The sequence below is a fragment of the Sebastes umbrosus genome, chromosome 6, assembly GCF_015220745.1.
Source record: "Sebastes umbrosus isolate fSebUmb1 chromosome 6, fSebUmb1.pri, whole genome shotgun sequence".
Lineage (NCBI taxonomy): Eukaryota > Metazoa > Chordata > Actinopteri > Perciformes > Sebastidae > Sebastes > Sebastes umbrosus.
In genome coordinates this window covers 33048419-33070939 of record NC_051274.1, presented here as the reverse complement: position 1 = coordinate 33070939, position 22521 = coordinate 33048419, and the positions used below count along the sequence as shown (strand labels likewise).

Sequence of the window (22521 nt, the reverse complement as noted above, 5' to 3'; positions counted from 1 at the left end):
TTTGATGGACCCTTCCCCCGCCCTCTTCACTCCCCCACTGAAGTACTTCTATAAGATGAGCTCTGTGTGTGTGTGTGTGTGTGTGTGTGTGTGTGTGTGTGTGTGTGTGTGTGTGTGTGTGTGTGTGCAGCTGTGAGTATTTCCAGTGTTCGCTCAGGTTTGTAGGCAGGTGTGTATGCACCTGTGAGACACACACCTGTTTATCCATCTAAATATGTGTGTGTGTGTGTGTGTGTGTGTGTGTGTGACAAGGTGGAAGTAGTGTTGCTGTTGTCTCTGGAGATCTAGTAAGAAGCTCCAAAACAATAATATACTAAAATTCATTATGTTGTTCCAACCAGCAGGTCCTGCTGCAGCACAATGTGTCCTGATGTGTCCTAAATCAGCTGAATCATTGCGTAGCAGGTTACATACAGTACGTCTGACGCTCCGGGCAACGCCATGAACACATGCGTTTCCACTGTATCCTCACAGTGGTCCTGCCCGGTCAACCCGGCGTATGAACAGGCTCGTTGGAGACGAGCCAGGTCTGCGCAGAATCGATCACCGGCGATCCCCGCGCAATGCACGCCGGTTAGATTTGTGTCCGACTTGATGCCGACTTGCTCTGACGTCAACGATAACCTCACGAGATCGAGGCGGCCGCAGTTGCTCTCCACCGACTGCAAGACCCAGGGCATGATGGGAAACGGCAGGCTGTCTCCTGATCAAGAAGCTGATTGGCTCTTAGTTTTGACAGCAAACACCACGCGTTGTAGAAAGTCACAACTTTCAACAACTACAACAACTCTCTGTATTTGTATTGTAATGTTTAACGCTAGATTGTAGGAGTCTCATGTTGTGCAATGAAGGTTTCATCTGTTAACAAACACATCTTGTGTGGTTGATAATAATATTAATGAAGGTTATCTATATCGCACTTATCAACACGAGTGCTCATTATATGTCACTTTTTCTGTGACTTCCTTTAAGTTCAGTGAAGGCTGCTGGAAACTGTCCGACTTGACCGCAGCTTTTTGTTTTTGTGTCCGCCCCCTCCCCCCCTGCTGCTGCCACCTGAGATTGTCTACTTTCCAGGCGAGGCGCAGTTCATCTCGAACGAGCCTAAGGACACAATAATGCGCAGGGCAAAAGCGTGCAATAAGAACGCCGTTCTTGCTTTAGGTGTGTCATTTGTTCGCCATGTAGTCTGTACTGACTGCAACGTAATCACATCCACGTAAATATGCTACGCTCAGAGCTAGTGATGTAGAATAAAACGAGAGAAAGACTGATTATGGCGGGCGGGTAGGGAGGGGAGGTGGACGGGTTCAACAAACAGGACTCTCAACCGCTGTCTTGTTTTGTGAGTGACGTTAGTGACTGTATAAAGTGCCATCCTCCAATAAAGCTGTTAAACGAAGAGCTGCACGTTTTCTGCAAACCAGCACACCTCCAACACGTCATCAAGGTAAACAACTTCTTTTACCTCGCCATGCTGGTCAGAGGAGAAACACCGAGTGGTCGCAGTTGCTCAGTGTTGCTGCAGTGGTAAAACTATCCCGCAAAGATCAGAGAAAAGTACGAGTAATCTGGAGACCCCTCGGATTTATCTCGTGACCTTTGGGGGTGTCCCCGTCTCCATGTTGGTCACCGCCGTCCCGACCTGCCAAACATTAGACATCCTCTACCACCGACCGTCCTCCACGTGTCACATCAGCAGGATTTCTCAGCTGATTTAGAAAGACAAATGCTCTCAGCTGTGTTACTTTAATATTGTGTTTCAAAGACAACACAGACACCACACGAGGTCGCGGAGCAGCAAGAGGTCACGGTGGCACACTTCCTGTTACTGGTCGTGTCGAGCAGAGCGATGTGGCGAAGTGACAGCTTCTGTCAGCACGAAGGAGGAAGGAGGAAGGAGGAAGGAGGAAGGAGGACAGGCAGGAAGGAGAGCCCTGGTTGTCCTCTGCTGCTCCACTAATGTTTGTTTAATGAAGACCGCTCTACAGCGACTTCTTAATTAAACGCTGGTGAGCTGTGTTGAGCCGTTCAGGTTGGTGTAACGGTTAGCATTTACAAACCACGATCACATCTCTTTTATTTAGTTTAGTCATCTGACAACAGAATTAAAGAGAGTTTGGGGGTTTAACCATTTCAGCAAAGTAACCCGACCAGTGGGAAACCTCCGAAATGACCTGAAAGAGTGGAGGCGTGTCGTTTTTTTTACATGCAAACTCATCAAATATCGCCGCTTGGTCAGCGCCCCTCGGCATCAGATACCGACGCACCGGGTACCCCTCTAGCGTTACTTTTGGACGTACCGGGGACGGCGTGTCAGTATAGGTTTGTTACATTCATAGTGTCTGGAAGAGCCAAATATGGTGTTAGAATAACCAGAAATGTAATCAGTGGAAAATGGAAATGGACTTTGTTCACACTTATGCACGACGAAGCCAATAAAATGATTGTTATTCTACAACATGTCTGCAGATTCTGTAAGGAACGCAACACACAACGAAGCACCAGGTCAACCAGGTCACTACTGGGTTAGACACGTCAGTAGCTTATAGTAATAGGATGTATTCAAAACTGCCTACTGCGTACTACTGACGAACGCAGAATGCAGCATACAGTACATACTGCGTACTACTGACGAACGTAGAATGCAGTATACAGTACATACTGCGTTCCTCAGTAATATGCAGTATACAGTACATACTGCGTACTACTGACGAACGTAGAATGCAGTATACAGTACATACTGCGTTCCTCAGTAATATGCAGTATGCAACAGTTAAAGTGATGTATTTAGCAGGATGCTAGACCAGACTTTAGCCTTTAAACCAGCTTTTAAAGCACTGGACAAAAAATAAGAACTTACAATATTATCGAAAAATACAACTTAGATTTAGTTGTTGATGTTTGTTTACTTTATAAGATACTGCAGGTTTAAACTATTTATTCTAACAGCTCATAGTGAAGTCAGACAAACAGGATCATCGACGAGGGGAGACGGGAAATATAAAACATTCAACATTTACGTTACTCAAACTGCTTTTTTCAGTTACAGCAACCAAACAGTGGACTGATCTCCCTCCAGATATTAGAGGAATGTTAAAAAGGGTCGTGTTGTCTCAGCAGGTATCTCTCTTTCCCCCGTCAGAGACGGTTATCTCTCTGCCCCCGTCAGAGGCTGCTCTTTCCCTCTCCTCTCCCTCGCCACTCTGCTGCTCTGTAGCCGGCTGGCCAGCGAGCTTACGCCCGCAGGCGATTGTGGAGCTTTTCAACTCCAAAAAGGCAGATAATCACAGGTTCCCGTTTATTTTTAATGGACATTTGTATTCGTCAGCAAGGAAATAAAAGCCCCTCGTGACCGCCTGGCTGGCTGGTAAGGTAGCGACCCCGGCAGGCGCTATAGCTAGCTGTCATGGCAGTTTGTGGAGCCTCTAAACTCCAAAAACGTTGGAGCAAATGTTCGATTCGCCATCTAATATCGTAAAACTGTCAATATTCAAAATCTATACAGTTCATTTCTCGACTCAAAAATGTTCAGAAGTGAGTTGAGTGATGAAATAGCTACGAACAATGTGACGAACAAGCCGTTTCTGGCTGCTGTTGTTGCTGTAACCATAGATTTGTTTTTTGTTTGCATACTGCATACTACATGCTACATTTTGGCCAAATCAGTACATACCATTAGTATACTATGTAGTTTAGAATACAGCCAATGACTGAGCTCCTATAACAGTGTCCTTTCAAAATAAACTTTCACAGGAAGTTAGGTTTAGGCAACACAATCCATCCAAAGAGGACCCTCGCGCTCTTCATACTACGTCAGCTGCTCTGGTCATCGATAATGCCATCGTGGGTTTACACTGGAGTTAGTTGAAAGCCAGCTACGTCGCAACACACTCGCTAAAGGGCGCCTCCATTACCAAGCGGCGGTATTTGATGAGTTGGGAGTGAGAACGGGTCAGGATGCACGGCAGTCAAAGATTGACCCCCTGAGGTCGACGCTGTCGTATACGACAGAAAAGTATTCAATATCTTTTTTTAGAACATCTCCAAAACACTGCGATGTCGAGACTAACTTTAAAGTGCAGCTGCTTCGTCACCACCGGAGCTTTCTAATGAGGCGTCGGATGTGATCGAATTCCTTTCAGACGGTTTTTAAACCAGCTTTAAATAACAGTTTAGAGACTTCATAAACCCAAAACATTGATCCTTATTGTTCTCTGTGGTTTGAATATCAATTTCCGTTATATTTTTTCTCTCTCCTTAAGGTAATTTTAATTATGTATACATTCATGTGACATCACTGCAGCCTACATATTCTGATAGCCCCGTTTGTCCCGAAGAAAAAGAAAGATGTAATTGTCACGATTGTGCATTATCACAGTGTTTTAGATTCTATCGTAATGATTACAAAAGGAGACCAGGTGGACCAAAAGGGTTGAGGTGGTTTCATGTAAAAGTGTACATAAAAAATAATACTGTGCATGTTTGATTTCAGTGTTCAGAGCACAAACAAGCTAAGCTGCCAACTGATGAAGAGTTTTTGTTACTTTATGCCACTTACTTTTGTACTATATCGAATTGATTTCAAAATACTGCTGCTGGTTTACAAAGCACTAAATGGTTTAGGGCCAAAATACATGTCTGATCTTCTGCTGTGTTATGAACCATCCAGACCTCTCAGGTCATCTGGATCAGGTCTGCTTAGTGTCCCCAGAGTCACAACTAAACATGCAGAAGAAGCGTTCAGTTTTTATGCACCAAATATCTGGAACAAGCTCCCAGAAACCTGCAGGACCAACTCCAACTCTGAGTTCATTTAAATCAAAGCTTCAAACGTTCCTGTTTGCTGCTGCCTTTTATTAAACCAGATAATGATCTTATATACTGCACTAGAGCTTTTACTCTTGTGTTATATTCTGTTTTAGCTTCTATCCTAGCTTTTATTTTTAGCTTGTTTTTATTTTCTAATCTTTAATGTTTTTATAACTGTTTTAATTATGTCTTATTGTTCTTTTGCACTTTGTCGCAATGTTCTTGAATGTTTCTGTAAAGCACTTTGAATTGTCCTGTTGTTGAAATGTGCTCTACAAATAAAGCTGCCTTGCCTTGCCTTGCCTATATCAAGGTTTTATTTTACATTAACTCAATACTTCCACTGTCTTTCCATTGATTTTTGAAAAATCTAAAAATGAAAATGACATGGTTCAGACTCTTAATGTCTTTAGGTCAGAATACTTACGATAGCCGTCTCCATGTAAAGCACCACACTCATACACTTCAGTCTAACTTTGTGAAACATCTACAGTTTCCTCTTTTGTTCTATAAAATATGTTATTTAGGATCTGACGAGAGACAGGCCCACGTCTCTGTGGGGATAGAAACCCGGGGACTAGCGGATAAGCTCATTCTGCGGTATAATTGTTGCATTCCAGAGAGCTACGGAAACCAGCCTTAAGCCTATTATTAGCCATATGGAGAGGGCTGCAGGCCCGGCTGGTTAGAGAGAGAACCGCCGCGCTGGATGGGCGCCAAAATCCTCCAGGAGATAGCGAGAGAAATTCCTCGCTTTTAATTAAGAATTTAATACTGAGACTGCTATTAGTGATTAGTATGTAATTAAAAGCTTGAGCAGGGTTACACATACAAGTTAAATTAGTGTCTGCATGTGTGTGTGTTTATATATATATATGTGTGTGTGTGTGTATGGAGAGGACACTCTGCTGATAATCTCCATTTGTTCTTCAAACAGTTTATATTAAAAACACAAATGTGGTGGAGGAAAAGTGCCCCTGGTATATATAATATATAATATATAATATATATTACCTCATACAGAAGTGTCATAGTTTCACAGTTCAACTTCTAGCAGATTGGGGAATTAAACAATATGTGTTGCATACGGGATGACCACAGTTATAAATCAACATTAGATTTGTATTGAAGAAAAACTTTGTTGTTCATGATAAAGATTATTATTATTTTATAAGCTATACACACTGTTGTGGACAACAATGTATATTTCTAACAAGGCTCCATAAGGGACATAAGGTGATGGGAATGTGCTGTGTTCATTATTATATTTGTTTATTTATTTTTATTAATATATATTTATAGTAGTATTTTTTATGTAATTTTTTTTATTTTATTTTAAATTTACAATATGTTTATAATATATTATTATTATTATTATTGATATTTTATTATCATTTTATAATTTTCTCTGTGTTTTTGAATACTTGTGTTTTTCAATTTACAGTTAATATCTGTTGTTATATTTACATATTATTTTATTTGGTATGGTTTAGATCATTCAGGAAACAATAAAAAAACACGATTAAATGTGTGTATTTTATTCATTTGTATTCATTTACATTTTATTTATATTTATTATTATTATTATTAATAACAATAATAATAATAATAATTTATTTTTTAAATAATGTTTTTCATTTTATTTTAAATTTACTATATATATTTTTAGAATCTATTATTTATTATTATTATTATTTTATTATTGTTCTTATTATTTTATTATCATTATTACAATTCTCCTCCTCCCTTGTTTTTGAATACTTTGTTTTTCAATTTACAGTTACTATCTGTTATTATATGTACTTATTATTTTATTTCATATGGTTTAGGTCATTATGCAAACAATAAAAAACATGATTAAAGTAATAAGGCTCCATCAGGGATATAAGTAGGTGTTGGGAATCTGGTGTGTGAACTTATTTTATTCATTTATTCATTTATATTTTATTTATTATTATTCTATTTTTTTAGAATATATTATTATCTATTATTTTATTGTCATTATTAAATTTTATTCTTCTCCCTTCTTTTTGAATACTTTGTTTTTCAATATACAGATACTATCTGTTATTATATGTAAATATTATTATATTTGATATGGTTGTTGTAGTCATTCAGGAAACAATAAAAAGTATAATTTGAGTAATAAGCCTCCATCTATACACTTTATTACTGAGGTTTCCAATGCGATCGTGGGTTGTTTTTAAACACACCAACACACTTTAGAAATGTACTGAGAAGCTACGGTGAAGCTGGATTCTGGCATTTTTTGCTGTTTTTGTCACCAAATTTGGGATTTTGTTTTCTAAAAGGTTAATTAAATTTGCTCTCAGATATGAGCCTCGATAGCAAAATATATTTAAAATAAATATTTTAGAGTCAAGGTTTGATTTGAACATGGAATCTACATTGTACATCAATATTTCTAACACGGTGTCAGGAGAGAGACTTTGACCTTGAGACACGCACATCTGGAACGCAGACTGGTTCTAACGTGACACGTAAACTGGGAACGCTGGGATACGTTTAACAGTTCAGTGTGTGTTACTAAGTGACGACGGAGGTCAACACAGAGTCGGAGGTGAGACTCAATAAAACAAACAAGCCGCTGTGGCGTTCTCCTCTTCCTGAAAATGACTCTCTGAGACAAAGGCACACTCACACAGACACATCTGTACACACAAACACACCATCTTGTACGCAGCGCCACACACGTACACAAGCACTACACACATACACACCAACCCTCCCGATTTCCCCGGGAGACTCCCTTTTTTCATCGCCCTCTTCCGGTTTCCCCCCGGGGGTCACAATTCTCCCGTATTTCTCCCAATTTATGATAAATGTTCGTCATCTCAGCCTGTTTCTGGAACTGAACAGTGTGTATAATCCCTACTTGTTTCCATCCGGACGACAATAGAGCCACACCAGCTGTCGTTTCCCGGCGGAACAGAGCAGTTTACGCTCGCGACACAGCGCAGTTTGAGCTCATGCTTAAGCTGCGCTCGCCACGGCGCCCAAAGTCGGGTTTTGCTCCACGCAGCGAAAAGCTGTCGTGGTGCGGCGCAAGCCGTTGGAAAAAACAGGATTCAGAGGTCAGTGGTGGCGTTGTCGCATTGTGTCTGAAAGGACCTTCCGTGAGTGAGAGACGGAGAGAACTAAGAGAAAGAAATACTCAAGCAGGAGCAAAAATAAATAAAAACGGATGAATATTAGTTAGGGATGCACCGATACCGATACCAGTATCGGGTATCGGGTCCGATACTGTGCTCATGTACTCGTACTCGCAAAACGGCATCGATACCACTTTACGGCAGCATGACGTTAACGTCTCGTCACCATCTTTCGGCCGTCACTTTCATTGCGCCACAGGGTTTTGCTTTCACCCTCTGACTTGTGCGTGCGTTAGACTCCTTGGTCCGTGTTTCAAGATGGGTCGGGTGGGTTGCACACATCACCGCAGACCCCCTGGCGCCTTTTATGTGGACCAAGCCCTGCCCTGGGGGCATGACGCGGTTGGGACACACTGAGGACAGTCCGCCCCGGTGACGCTTTGTCCACGGCCCCGGGAAGCACCTTCGCCCCGAGCCTTTCCAATCCAACCTAGAGCTGGTCGCGGCGCACCGCCTCGTATGCGGGACTCCCCAGCCTGCCGTGTGTCGCTCACACCCTCCAGCTGGCTGTTAACGAGGGTCTTATGGCACAGAGAAGTACTCGTATCGGTACTCGGTATCGGCGAGTACCCAAATGTAAGTACTTGTACTTGGTCTGAGAAAAAGTGGCATCGGTACATCCATAATATTAGTTTATGTCAGAGATTCACACACCAAGTTCACACCAGAGGGGAGAATTATTCAGTTTTCTTTCCTGAGTTAAAGGTAAAATCAGAAGTTTAACATAAAAATGCTGTGGCAGTGAACTTATTGTTTTGTTATTTTCACTCTTTTAAAGTCACAAGAATGCAAGAAGCAAAGTCTCTGAAATTCAAATTTTTCGCTTTGGTTTATAAATCCTCTTTTTTTTAAGGTCTCCAGGTTGGCGAGTATGACTCCATACTGTAGATGTACAGACACACACTGTGTTTTCCACATACCGTCTCAAAGCTGAACCACAACAAGCGCAGCACTGTGGTGAAATGTCTGTTGTGCTCCGAGGACAGGAGCTCAGGAGCCCCGGTGCAGCTACAGCCACATAATGACTCCCAGCAGCCAGTGACGACAGCCCTTTCCTCCGCGTACGTAAGTACACTTGACACAGTGCGGCGACCTCCACCGAGCTCAGACCTCCCACCGAGCAGCCGGGAGAAGAGGATGGGTAGCCAGAATAACGGCCCAGTGCTGATTCATATCAGGTGATTGTCTGTGACATGTGGTGTTCAGCCAAAGGCCAAAAGGCCATTGCGGTAGCACTGCCCTTTACAACGTCACATTAGGCCTTGCTAATTCACAGGCAATTAGCCCGGCTGCACGGGAGCTAGCCTGAGGCGACGGGGGAGGGCGCGGGAGAGCAGCACAGACTGCAACAAGCCATTTGGTGAAGGTAGGTACGCGTCTAGACTGCGTTTCTGAAGCGGTAAATAATGGGAAAGCCTTCACATTTCAATATGAGGCGAGCTTTGAATAACCAACATTATATTCAGCCTGAATAGAAGAGAACAGAGCAGCACAGAATACAGATTAATCAATTCATCAGGCTTCAAAATGTCAAAAAAAAATAGTGGAAAATACAAATAAAACAGCATAAAAAGGAAAGCGTATTAAGGCGAAACATAAAACACTAAACAAAATGAGGTGATGAAGGTCAGTTTTTAGAATGTCTGATTGCACTTTGAGTATTTTTAATTACATACAAACTGACGAATATGAGACAAAAAGCAAAAGAATAACCGCCTCGCGGTTCTACACCTCCGCCAACCGGTCGTCTGTCCATCACTTCATCATATTTGTGTGAAATTGTCATAATCTGAATTATTGAGTTATCGCCAAAAAACATGTTTTATGAGGTCACAATGACCTTTGACCACCAAAATCTTTTCATCTGAGGATGGACGTTTGTGCCATATTTGATGAAATTCTCTCCAGGCGTTCACGAGAATGGGACGAACGAGTCTGAGAAGTGAAGCCAATGCTGAAGTGCCTTAAACCTGCATTCTTTCTAACAGCCAGCAGGGGGCGACTCCTCTGGTTGCTAAAAGAAGTCTGATTGTATAGAAGTCTATGAGAAAATGAGTCTACTTCTCACTTGATTTATTACCTCAGTAAACATTGTAAACATGAGTTTATGGTCTCAATTGCTAGTTTCAAGTCTTCTTCAATACAGCATGATGTTCATTTAGTAAATTATGGTCCCATTTAGAGTCAAACAGACCATAAAGCAGGGGATGCTTTAGGGCGGGGCTACCTTGTGATTGATAGGTCGTTACCACGGCGTTGTCCGGTCTGGGAGTTGTCTGTGTTTTCGTCTTTGAACGTTAACCCTTTCACAGTGGGTTTTCAGTTCATGAAAGTTAATTATAACATTTTTGGTCGCCTAAAAAACACCTTATTCAGCGTTCGGTTGTACTTAGCTCCGCCCTCTCGTGTCACTTCTGGTTGCCAAAAACCAACGGGTGACGTCACAATGTCTACGTCCACTTCTTATATACAGTCTATGATACACACGGACAACCTGAAAAGCTGTCACCGGCGCGGAGGCATAAAAAGAGAAACCCCCCGTGTGGCTTTGGTCTCCAGAGTCGTGGTAAAGGTGGACCCTAGAGTGGAGGGACACGTGGGTGTGAAAGGGCTGCAGAGGGCATGGGAAAGTAGAGCAGGACGCAGACAGAGAGAGGGAGAGGTTGGTAAAGATAACGTAAGGGAATGACGCAGCCTGATGCAACGCCGTTTGCATTCCACTCCAGTGTACTGTAGCTCCAGCCCGTTTGCTTTTCAAAAACAGGAACGCTGGGCATGCACGCAGCGACACAAGATGAATTTCGGTAGTGTCAACGAGCTCCATAAACAAATGGCTTATGCATTTGTGTGCTATTTAATTTTTTGTTTACAGATTTCTAAACCTCCTCCTCCACAGCTCCGGAGGAAGGTTCTCATCATTTACTCCTAAGATGAAAAGAGCTCTCCATATTCATCTCCAGCTAACACACAAAACATCTCACGACCTTGGAAAAGTGTGTGTGTGTGTGTGTGCAACACGTGCAGTAACCCCGTGGTGTTCAACCGGTGTACGTAATCATGTGATTTCTAAGGATGGAAGCTGATGTGTGTGTGTGTGTGTGTGTGTGTGTGTGTATGTGTCCTGGTTTCAACTCTGCCGTTCCTGCGCTCCCACATTATCATACAGAGCAGACGGAGTGCGTGTGCTGGGTAGTAAAACTCTCCTCTGCTCTCTGACAGTCTCCTCTCTCTTCTCCCCTCCACCCTCGTCTCCTCTCCTGCTGCGCTCCTCGTGTGTAATCTGCAGACTGCACACGTACGCTGCCTACCTGAGTGGGAGTCTCTCTGTGGGCATACGAGCTCGTGTGTGTGTGTGTGTGTGTGTAGAGGGTGAAGGAGACGGCAAACACGGCCGACCACGTATGAGCCGCTCTCTGAAAACACGGATTTCAAAGTGTGCGCCTGCTCGCGGCGTGTGTGTGCCGAGCATGTCTTGCCTGAACGTGGCAGCCAGACAATCTCTGTGTCTGCGTCCCACTGTGTACAGCTGACAGCAATCACCTGAACTGGAATGAACTGGACTTATGTAACTTTCCCTGTGATGTCCGTGGCTGGTATAAAACAAATCCCCGCCACTTTGAGTCGGGTCATCCAGGAAACAAAAGTTTAAACGGCCTTTTTCTCAACAGAAATGTGACTTGAAGTGCTGTTTTAATTTGTTACTTTACATGCTTCTTAAATGTCAGTTCATGCACAGGTCAGTGGGTGTGAAAATGTTGTTTTTGGGGCTGTCAAAGTTAATGCGATAACGCTTTAAATCCGTTTTAACGCCACTAATTACGCATTAACACAACTTTTGGGTTGTAGCGGGCTCAGTTTTAAAGCTAGAGTGAAATCATATAAAACTAAAAAACCTAAGGAATCCATCGGTACCAACCATGTCATACTAGCTTATCACGAAGGAGGTTAAATAACGCTCCAAAGTTAAGTGAAACTTTGGCGAGGAAAAACTGTCGTGTCCATTTTCAAAGGGGTCCCTTGACCTCTGACCTCCAGATATGCAAATGTAAATGGGTTCTATGGGTACCCACGAGTCTCCCCTTTACAGACATGCCCACTTTATGATAATCACATGCAGCAAGTCAGCACACTGACACACTGACAGCTGTTGTTGCCTGTTGGGCTGCAGTTTGCCATGTTATGATTTGAGCATATTGTTTTATGCTAAATGCAGTACCTGTGAGGGTTTCTGGACAATATCTGTCATTGTTTTGTGTTGTTACTTGATTTCCAATAATAAATATACACATACATTTGCATAAAGCAGCATATTTGTCCACTCCCATGTTGATAAGAGTATTAAATACTTGGCAAATCTCCCTTTAAGGTACATTTTGAACAGATACAAAATGTGTGATTAATAGCGATTAACTATGACGATGCCAGCGATGTGTACGGTCGATGGTTGTTATGGACGTGTATAGAAAATGTATATTTATAACACAGGCAGCGACAGTCTTCTGGTACTTATTCGCTACCTACCTAACGTTTATTTGGCACTCAGTTAGTGTTAGTGTCTCATCCAGCCGCATTTTTTCTAAGCTTGTGTCTCGTGAGGCCCCCCTCTCCGGTACCCGGTAAGCCGGTGCATTAAAGCGCCATTGATTCTGGGAAATGCAGGTAAACCTACAAGTTTACGAAAGATACAGAGTGGGCCAGTGAAATAGTTAACAATGAGGGTTTCTGGACAATATGTGTCATTGTTTTGTGTTGTTAATTGATTTCCAATAATAAATATATACATACATTTGCATAAAGCAGCATATTTCTCCACTCCCATGTTGATAAGAGTATTAAATACTTGACAAATCTCCCTTTAAGATACATTTTGAACAGATACAAAAATTATCGAGTAATCAGTTTGAGTATTTTTTTTAAGAAGAAAAAAAGCTTCTTAAATGTGAATCTTTTCTGGTTTCTTTCCTCCTCTGTGACAGTAAACTGAATATATTTGAGTTGTGGGCAAAACAAGACATTTGAGGACGTCATATTGAGCTTTGGGAAACACTGATCCACATTTTTTTAACATTTTGCAGACCAAATAACTAACCGATTAATCGAGAAAATAGTCGACAAAAATAATTAACGATGAAAATAATCGTTAGTTGCAGCCTTAAAAATGTGCTTTCAAAAACATATTCTGTAAAATAAGAGCATTATTGTGTATTGTTTAAATGGACCTGGCCAACACAACTTCGGGTTGCACAACAAACTCTCTGCACTGATGCATAAATGCAAGAACATGTGAAAGTACGGCCTCGACACCATCAGTACTACAGCGCTTTAAGGATGCTACTTGAATGCAGCCGCACACACAAATCAATGAATCTAGAGGTGTAATTATGGGATACTAAAACATCCTGGCACCCAAATACAACCAGCAGGAGAAGGCAGTCATGAGCTGCAGCGAGAGAGAAAGCCTGAATGGTCTTAATAACCCCGATCCTCTCTCGCTCCCAAACAGAAAAACAAATTGATTGAATCCTACATGCAGGTAAGGAAGCTCTGCCAACACAACCTGGCTGGTATCATAACCTTTTTGTCTCCGTTTCTGGCATGCATCTCTGCTCAGGGAACGCTGTGTTGAAGATTATAGACGGGGAACAAACGCAGGTTGGTGAAAGGGAAAGAAGAAGAAGAAGAAGAGAGGAGTGAGTGACTAAGAGAGGAGGAGGAGGAGGGAGGGGTTGGTGGAGGGCTTGGGAGATGAAGATAGAAAGTGAAAGAGAGAAATAATGAGAGAAGAAGAAAAATGTCCCCGCTCTCAGAGAGATGAATTGGTTGATAGTTTGCAGACAGTCTTTTCAGTGTGTCAGTGGAAGGACTATATCCATCCCCTTCTTCACTAATAAGGTAGAGAATCCCCAAGACACAACCGGCGGGATCTGTTCATTTGTCTCCGGTAACACAGCCACCTCTCTGTTCATATTAGCCGGGATTTGCATAGCTGCATTTACATAAGGATTTAATAATGTCGTCTGAATGAGACGAAACGCGTCTGTCAATCATCCCTGGTTCACTAAAAGGTTTCTGTGCTCTCAGAGGAGACAACCGGATCAGGTTTGTGAAGTTTGAGCACCGAGCGACAGGTCCACTATCGAATCCGCTTGTTGATTCCTAAACTAGGGGTTGGCTTTCAACATTTAGAAGTTATAAAGTAGGGATGTTAATAATTAACTGACATTAAGAATTGTAACCGATTAATGCTATCGGTTAAAAGAAATATTAATAATTCATTAAAAAGAGAAGCAGCTTGTCTCTTAAAGCTTCAGTAGGCAGTATATATATTTGGCATCATTGGGCAAAAATTCCATAATAACCTTTCAGCATATTGTTATTCAAGTGTTCTGAGAGATAACTAGACTTCTGCTCCTCCTCATGGCTCTGTTTTCAGGCTTTAGAACATCTAGACTTTGACCAATCACAGGTCATTTCATTGAGAGAGCGTTCCTATTGGCTGTGCTCCGGTCATGTGATGGGAACTTGGCGTCCTTCACCAGATTTCACAATGGTGCGGCGTCACAAACTTTCTCATTTTACAGCTAAACCGTGCACTACAAGATGATTCTGAAAACATCTGAGGAGAGAAATAGGCATTAACGTAACATAATATTGATTCATATTTGATCAGCGCTGCCTAGTTTGACCGTTTGGTCGGAGTTGGCGAGTGATTGACAGCCGGCTCTCATAGACAGCAGATGGACAGCAGACCTCAGATCAGCTCTTACTGCTTGTTTTCCTCCGGTCTGTGAAATCTTGTAGATGCCGTTAGGAGCACCGGAGGACACAGAGGAACATGATTTTTTTCAGGTACCTGTTTCATGCACTACTGTCACGATATTGTTTTATAAAAATAACTTTTTTTAATCGTATTTGCTCCAATCTCACCTCCTTCAGCTTTAAAGGAGAAAAGCTGGTCCACCTTCAGAGAGTCTGAGCCGGCGTTGCAAGATACAGAAAGTTGTCTCGGGTCTCTTGAGCTCGCTTGAGCTGAGGAGTTGTAGCATTTATTGAGTTATTCCTTAAAGGAGTTTGAACCGTGTACAACACGTTTCAGTTTAAAAAACCCTCTTAAAAATACATAATTCCCCGATGCTTTGGCCCAGCGGGGAGACACCTGAGGCCTGGCGGGCCGCCGGACATGCAATACACTGGCAGAAAACCCTGATACATACAGTAGGTGAAAGTAAAACTGACATATTGGACGTGATCCGAAACAGACCCGTGGAAATCCAAACCCAACATTCATCAATGAATTATTTTAAAAAGAGACCCCACCCCAACAACAGCAATATAATAATAACGACCTAAGAATGAATTGATGTCGGATATTCAACTATTTGGTTATCCGTTCACTGGATAGGTAATCCATTTTCAATTTTGGTATTTGGATATTCTCATTTAACCTCTCGGGATTACAAACATAAAACATACCAAACCTTTTGGAAAAAGCTTCTTATTCAACAACAAATAATACAGAACAAGCGCTCCGAGTCACGTCACGGAGACAGGCCAAGTCAGAGCTCTCATCGCCGTCGCTCATGTCGGAGCGAAACAGATGCGAGACTCGAGCCGAAAGGGCCGAGAGGAAGCCTCCGCTGGCTGCATTACACACGGGCTTACAGCACTGCCAGAGGCGGCGGGGCGCTGACAGCAGCCTCAAAATGACGCCGTTTAGGAGGAGAGGGCCTGCAAGATGCTGAGTGTGGAGGCGTGAGCGTCGTCCACACGAGGCGTAAAAACAGCACTCTTGGACTCATGACGCATTTTTGTTTGAAAGACGATAGCATAAACCTTTTTAGAGATGTTAATAATTAACCGTTTAACCGGTAACCAACATTAAGAATTTTAACAGATTAACGCTATCGGTTAAAACGGTTAAAAGAAATGTTAATAATGAATTAAAAAGCTGAGCAAAACTCAGAGGAGTGGCTCGTCACTTAAAGGAGAAAAGCTGGTCCACCTTAACAGCCCGCCTTAAGAGAGTCTGACCCAGCGTTTTTAAAGGATACAGGAAGTTAACTCGAGGAGTTGAGCTCGCTTGAGCGGAGGAGTTGTAGCATTTATTCACCGACAAATAAACTGTAAACACACTACTACAGCTACGTTCACAGCTATAACGCCACCGACAACCCCACACTCACTGCCGCCGCCACACACACACGGTCTGTCGGACCCTCGCTAAAGTTACGCCACGCTGACAGACTCTATGTGTGTGACAACGGCGAGCACGAAGCCTCCAGCAACGCTTCAGCTGCTAACGTAGCACAAACACACACACGGTTTGTCAGACACTCGTTATCGATACGCCGGGCAGACACACAGCTGACAACCTGCTAAACTAAACTAAATGATGTTAAGTGGTGGTGGCAGACTTTTACTGGGAAAGTGGCTGCGTGTCCGTGACGCTACACGCAGCACCGTGGCTGCTAAGTTAACGCTCCTGGACGGGTGAACTGGGGACTCCGTTGTCTGTTGTCCTCCTACACTGCAGCTGGCGCACAGCTGCATGCAACGCACAAATCTTGTCGGTTAATAATCGGTTAACGAGGGTCGGTTATCGGTTGCATTTTTTTTCAAAATTAGCATCCCTAAATCTTTTACATAACCTACTGACTTCCTCAAATATTTCCTCCCACGGTGATTGTGATTATGTGACCACGAGATCAGAGCTGGAGCGCTGTTAGACATGTTGACACACAGACCTGAGACCAGCGATGGAAGCGTAACCCTAAAAAGCTAGACTACCATCACACAGTTTGTCTCGTCTTACCTTCCAGCCGCTGCCCGCCTCTCGGTAGTAGGGGAAGTTGTCACAGATCCACTGGTAGATCTCACTGAGGGTCATCCGTTTGCGCGGCGAGCCGTTGATGGCGAAGGTGATGAGGCTGGCGTAGCTGTAGGGCGGTTTACCGTCTCTGTGCTGGGCGGCCTCCTCCTGGTCCAGCGTCGTTCCCGGATCCAGATGGACGATTTTCTTGCCAGGCCCGTGACCGTGATGGAGACCGTGGTGGTGGTGGTGGTGACCGTGATGGAGACCGTGGTGGCCGTGGTGGTGTCCCGCGTCCGCCTTCTGGATGGCCGCCCTCATGCTGAGCTGGGGGAGCCAGTCCATGGAGGTCAGGCTGCTCTCCAGCTCAGAGGTCATGGCGTTGCTGCTCGTGCGGCCGACGGGTCAGAAGAAGGGGAAGGGTGAGAGGCTCAGCGACGTGGCGTGTGGAGGATCTCCTGTTGGCTCACTGAACGGGTGCTGAGCAGCAGCCTTGGCTCAAGTCTGGAAGAGCAGGAGGTTTGTTTACTACGCCTATTCATCTCCTCTAGCTGGAGCAGAAAGCACACTTGGCAGACACACACAGATGTTAACTTGCACATTATTTTCCACACACAGTGTAGCTTTTGTATGATGGAAATATTTTGGCATGTTCGTCACATAAATATGATCTGCAACGTGAAAAGCTTTAATCAACATGAATTACAAAAGCAAAGCAGAATGGAGGGGGGGGGAGCGAGGTAGGAGTTAAGTGTCTTACTCTTCCCATTCCTTTCCATCTTTCTTTGGGCCAAAGCATCTGGGGAAGTCACCGAAGTGAAAGGTAGAGTCCTTCCCTCGTGCATGTTCACAAGTTCTTCATTGAGCCACTGCGATGGCCGCTGCTGCTGCAACGCACAAAACACAGAACCACACAAGACGGTGAGCTCGCGCTGCCAGACAGCCTTCATAAGATATTAATATCGCACAACCGCTCAACTGGCCTCGGCATCTGTCCAACCCGATTAAAACTCGTCTCTCTTCTGTCTCTCTCTCTGTGTTCTGCCTATCTGGATTGCCTCTCGCACTCTCGTTCTCTCCAAAGTGGAAATGGCAATTGGATCTGCAGAGTGACTAAAAGCTGGGGAATTGTTTTCACAAGTGCCTGCCAAATGGGGGGGAACAGCTCGGGAGGAATTCCAACCCTCTAGAGGAGCCCAAAGGATCGTCCCCTTTCCCTCGCTGTGTAACCCCTCACCCCCCCACACCGTGTTCCCGTTCTCCGACTTCTCGACGTGCCTCACTCTCCTGTCAAGTCCCCCCCCCCACCCCGTCAGCGTCTCAGATCCTGTTCAGACAGACACACAAACAATGAAGAACTTTTAATTTGGTAGCTATTTTTAGAGCGGCGCTGAACTTAAAAAACGTGTCCTCCTGTGTACGTTTTGTTTTTTGTGGTGGGGGCTTTTAGCAAATACTTTTAACATGATTCAGAAAAAAAAAAAAAAAAATCATTTGGTACACGAGAGAGGAATTACTCACCAATTGTTCTGTACTTCAGTCAGTCACAGAACATCCGTAGATTTGTCACTACTGGACTGAGAATGTCATGTAACTGTTACTCATCACGGGAGTGAAGATGTTGCATTCAAGCCTCTCTCTGATTCAACAAAGAAAAACTGCCTTGTTTTGTGCTTTTCGAAGATAAAGCGTCCTACATTCAGGGCAGGGGCGCCTTAATGTGACTTGAGGGCCCGAGCCTACGGACACAATATGCCAGGGCTACTTTAATTCAGAACCACCCATCAATGGACAGTGACAAATATTAAACAGAGTGCCCTCCTGACCAGTAAACAGAATATGAAAGTAGGGGTGTAACGATTCATCGATTTATATTCCTACGATCCAACTACATCGATAGGCACTCGGCAAGTTGTCCTTCACGGGAGACGTATATCGATATAAAATCGACTGTATGGATACTAAGGATTTGCATCTTGTATTTAAGGACGACAAACGTTATATGAAAGTGTTTTTTAGCACTTTTATTAGTAAAGAAATGTTAAACGTTACTCCGGTTCACTCGCCAGACATGCGCCAGCTTACCGGCTCTGCCCTCTGCAGCGCGAGCACGCATCCATGGCGTGCACGCGGACGAACGGAGCACTGGACTCCTCGCTCTCTGACCCGGTAGAGGACCCGGTCAGCAGAGTTTCAGGCGCTATCGATCCACTTGACGAGGACGGCTTCAACCACAGGTGCTTTCCCCGTGCGCTGTCGTTTTTTTCATTCAGAGAAAAAGACTTTCCGTTCCCCGTCATGATGTCTATGTGCACGGAGCATCAGCCTCACTTATCCAGCCGGACAGCAGACGGTCCGCGAGGCAAATTATCACGGGAGTAAAGTGAAAAACAAAACAGACAAGACTAGACAAGCCAAGCGGAGGATTTGGTGTCAAAGCGAAAAGCAAAAGTGCCTATTTGGCAATATTTTGGATTTAAACCCAATGCTATAAGTCAGGGGTCAGAAACCTTTACTATCGAAAGAGCCAAAGTGCAAATGTACAACGGAGTATTAGGGCCACATTGAGGGAAAAAAGTCGTAATATTACGAGAATAAATTCATATGTTTACGAGATAAAGGAAAATAGCCCGTAAAATTACTTCTTTATAATATTATGACTTTATTCTCGAAATCTCAGATTTATTTTTTTTCCCTCAATGTGGCCCTAAATGTAAACGAAAAACAGTTATTCATTTCCATTTTTATAAATCCACAGGGAGCCACTGGAGAGGAGCTGAAGAGCCGCAGGTTGCTGACTCCTGGTATAAAGGAACCATAACGTTAATGAGGTAAGTGCCGTGCGGAGGATGGAGCGGTCACAGCTTTACCATCCAACAGTAAAGATCAAAAAAAGCGCGCTACACATATCGAGCGTCATCTTTTCTTGTAACATGTCCGGTGTAATCGACTGTTGTTTAATAACCGGTGGGAAAATGTCCTAACCGTGACCTCCCTAATCATTAGAAGACAATATGTCAACAAGAAGTGAAGACAAAGCTAGGTTATTTAGCCAAGCACAGTGCGCAGCGGCAACACCAGAAGATCAGGCTTTTCAATTAAAGACCCGCGAACATCACAGACAAACAACCGTGTAAATGCTGGGAGGGGGTTTGGGGCTCCTCCCCATTTTGGACCATTATTAATATTACTATAGATAACGCCCAAAAAGCTTAAAACCAAAACTTGCTATAATAATTATTTTATTGTTTACACATATCACAGCCTTCGTCTGAACATTTAATTCTTCTGGCAACGTTTGACATGTAAAATCATATTCTGTAAATCAATAGAGCAGATTCAGAAAACTCTTTAAATACTGTTTCATTGATTATATTTATTCTATCCTACCGCGTAGACCCTGGGTTCCCAGCCCCAGACCTCCAGACCCCCCTACCGACCCATTTTCAGCTCCCTCTGCTGTAGCACACCTGAACCAGCTGATGCTCAGCCCTGATCCAACAGCCAGGGCTTCTGAGTCTCATCAGGTGTGTTCAAAACACAACATGATGTGTAGGCTGTTGTGTTATTGATCTATTTTCCACGGCTCGGAGCGACGGCAATTAAGCGCTTAGAAATCCGGCCGCTATTTGATCTTTTGGAGATTGTAGCCAGCTCATTTTTAGAGCTCGAGTGAAGGAGGTCAAATAACGCTCCAAACTTACGCTAAATTTTGGCGAGGAAAAACTGGCACGGCCATTTTCAAAGGGGTCCCTTGACCTCTGACCTCCAGATGTGTGAATGTAAATGGGTTCTATGGGTACCCACGAGTCTCCCCTTTACAGACATGCCCACTTTATTATAGTCACATGCAGTTTGGGGCAAGTCATAGTCAAGTCAGCACACTGACACACTGACAGCTGTTGTTGCCTGTTGGGCTGCAGTTTGCCATGTTATGATTGGAGCATATTGTTTTATGCTAAATGCAGTACTTGTGAGGGTTTCTGGATCAATATCTGTCATTGTTTTGTGTTGTTAATTGATTTACAATAATAAATATATACATACATTTACATATAGCAGCATATTTCTCCACTCCCATGTTGATAAGAGTATTAAATACTTGGCAAATCTCCCTTTAAGGTACATTTTGAACAGATAAAAAATGTGCGATTAAAGATGACGATGCCAGCGGTGTGCACGGTAAATAGATGTTATGGATTCACAGTGTATAGAAAATGAATATTTATAACACAGGCAGCGACAGTCTTCTGGTACTTATTCGCTGCCTACCTAACGTTTATTTGACACTCGGACATTCGTGCCGTTTGTCGGCTCATCCAGCCACATTTTTTCCAAGCTTCAACCCCGTGCATTAAGGCGCCATTGATTCTGGGAAATGCAGGTAAACCTACGAGTTTTACGTAAAGAAACAGAGTGGGGGCCGACGCCGGTGAAATAGTTAACAACGGCTGGTTGGATTCAGCCTCCTAAGGATACAGAAATCTACATCTAAAACCTTCATCTAGCATCCCATGCAGTAACCTTCGCATGTCCTTGAACAACAAAGAGCCCATTGGCCCACGCGTTTTCCATTCATGCTCACTGTATATAATCAAGGTGGGAGAACTTCAATGAGCCTGCAACACACAAACCCCTGCCTCTCTTTTCACCAATCCCCCCGGAGAGCCCAATACACCAGGATGAAGAAGAGGAGTACTCAGCTCCTGCAGAAAAACCTCGCTTAATTACAAGTAGAGAAAAAAAACAAATGTTTCGCAGCAGACTCATCAAGCCAAACAAGCCAGGCAGCGGGACTACGGGAAGGAGAGAGAGGAACCGGGAGGAGAGATATATGCCCGATGAGGCCTCTTGCACAACACCACCCCCATCTCCTCCTCAAGGCCCTGCTACTGTGGGAGAAGCCACAGCCAACCCCCCCTCTTCCAAATCCCAGGAAGCCATCTTAATTAGTGCACCTTTTTTTTTCTTTTCTCGCTGAAGGGAAGGTAGCATAGCTAGTTGTAGTGGTGGTGGTGGGTAGGTGGGGATGGGGGTGGTGACACACAAGACACAGAACAACAAGTACTTATTTTCCCCTCATTAAAAGGAGGCTCAAGCTGCAAATCAGCCTGCCACAAGCCCTGACCTGCTGCGCTGCCGCGGCGGTTGTTGTTGAAGAAGTTTGGGAGCGTGGGCTGGCTGCACGGCGGCACGGCGTATAGCTTCGCACCACTAGCCCGGTGAGGCGTCGGGATGATGAGTAATAGAAGAGAGTGGGGAGAGACGAGGAGGGGCATGACTTGGCTTGTGGGGAGAGGGGGGCCCCCGCTGGGCGAGTAGACGCAACCAATTACCTCGTCGACTCAGTCAACCGGTCCCACAGTGGCTGGGCTCACCTCGGCACCGAGCCTTTTGTTCCTGATATCTGCTGTTTCACATCGGCCTCGGAGGGGCCCGGCTCGGTACCAGGGGAGACAAATGATCACTGCAGAGAAGACAGCTTACAGTAGATCTCTGCTTATCTTTGGGCTATCAGTTTTCTATAGAAACACATTGTATTGTATTGTAAACTGAGTGCTAATCTCTCATCTCAGGTAATTGTTCCTGATTATCTCAGAGAGGAAATGAACCCTTCCGTCTATTTTGGTTCTTGTTGATGTTCCTTCAGGTAAGATTTTGCATTTGAAGGTCAAACATTTGGACTGAGAACATCCACAGTCTATCAGTATACTGTACTTCACTAGC

General features: G+C 43.9%; 1 protein-coding gene across 4 annotated transcripts in view; it reads right to left on the bottom strand.

Moving 5' to 3' along the window:
* Positions 1 to 22521, bottom strand: part of LOC119490229 (forkhead box protein J3-like) — a 78897-nt gene that overhangs the window by 43848 nt on the left and 12528 nt on the right. For all 4 annotated transcript variants that reach the window (XM_037773485.1, XM_037773486.1, XM_037773488.1 and 1 more), the window contains exons 3-5: positions 21923 to 21930; positions 17555 to 17681; positions 16798 to 17298 (exon numbers count right to left, since the gene is read on the bottom strand). In XM_037773485.1, the coding sequence (XP_037629413.1) occupies positions 16798 to 17172 (375 nt within the window). In that variant the 5' untranslated portion in view covers positions 17173 to 17298; positions 17555 to 17681; positions 21923 to 21930. The remainder of the gene's footprint in view (positions 1 to 16797; positions 17299 to 17554; positions 17682 to 21922; positions 21931 to 22521) is intronic.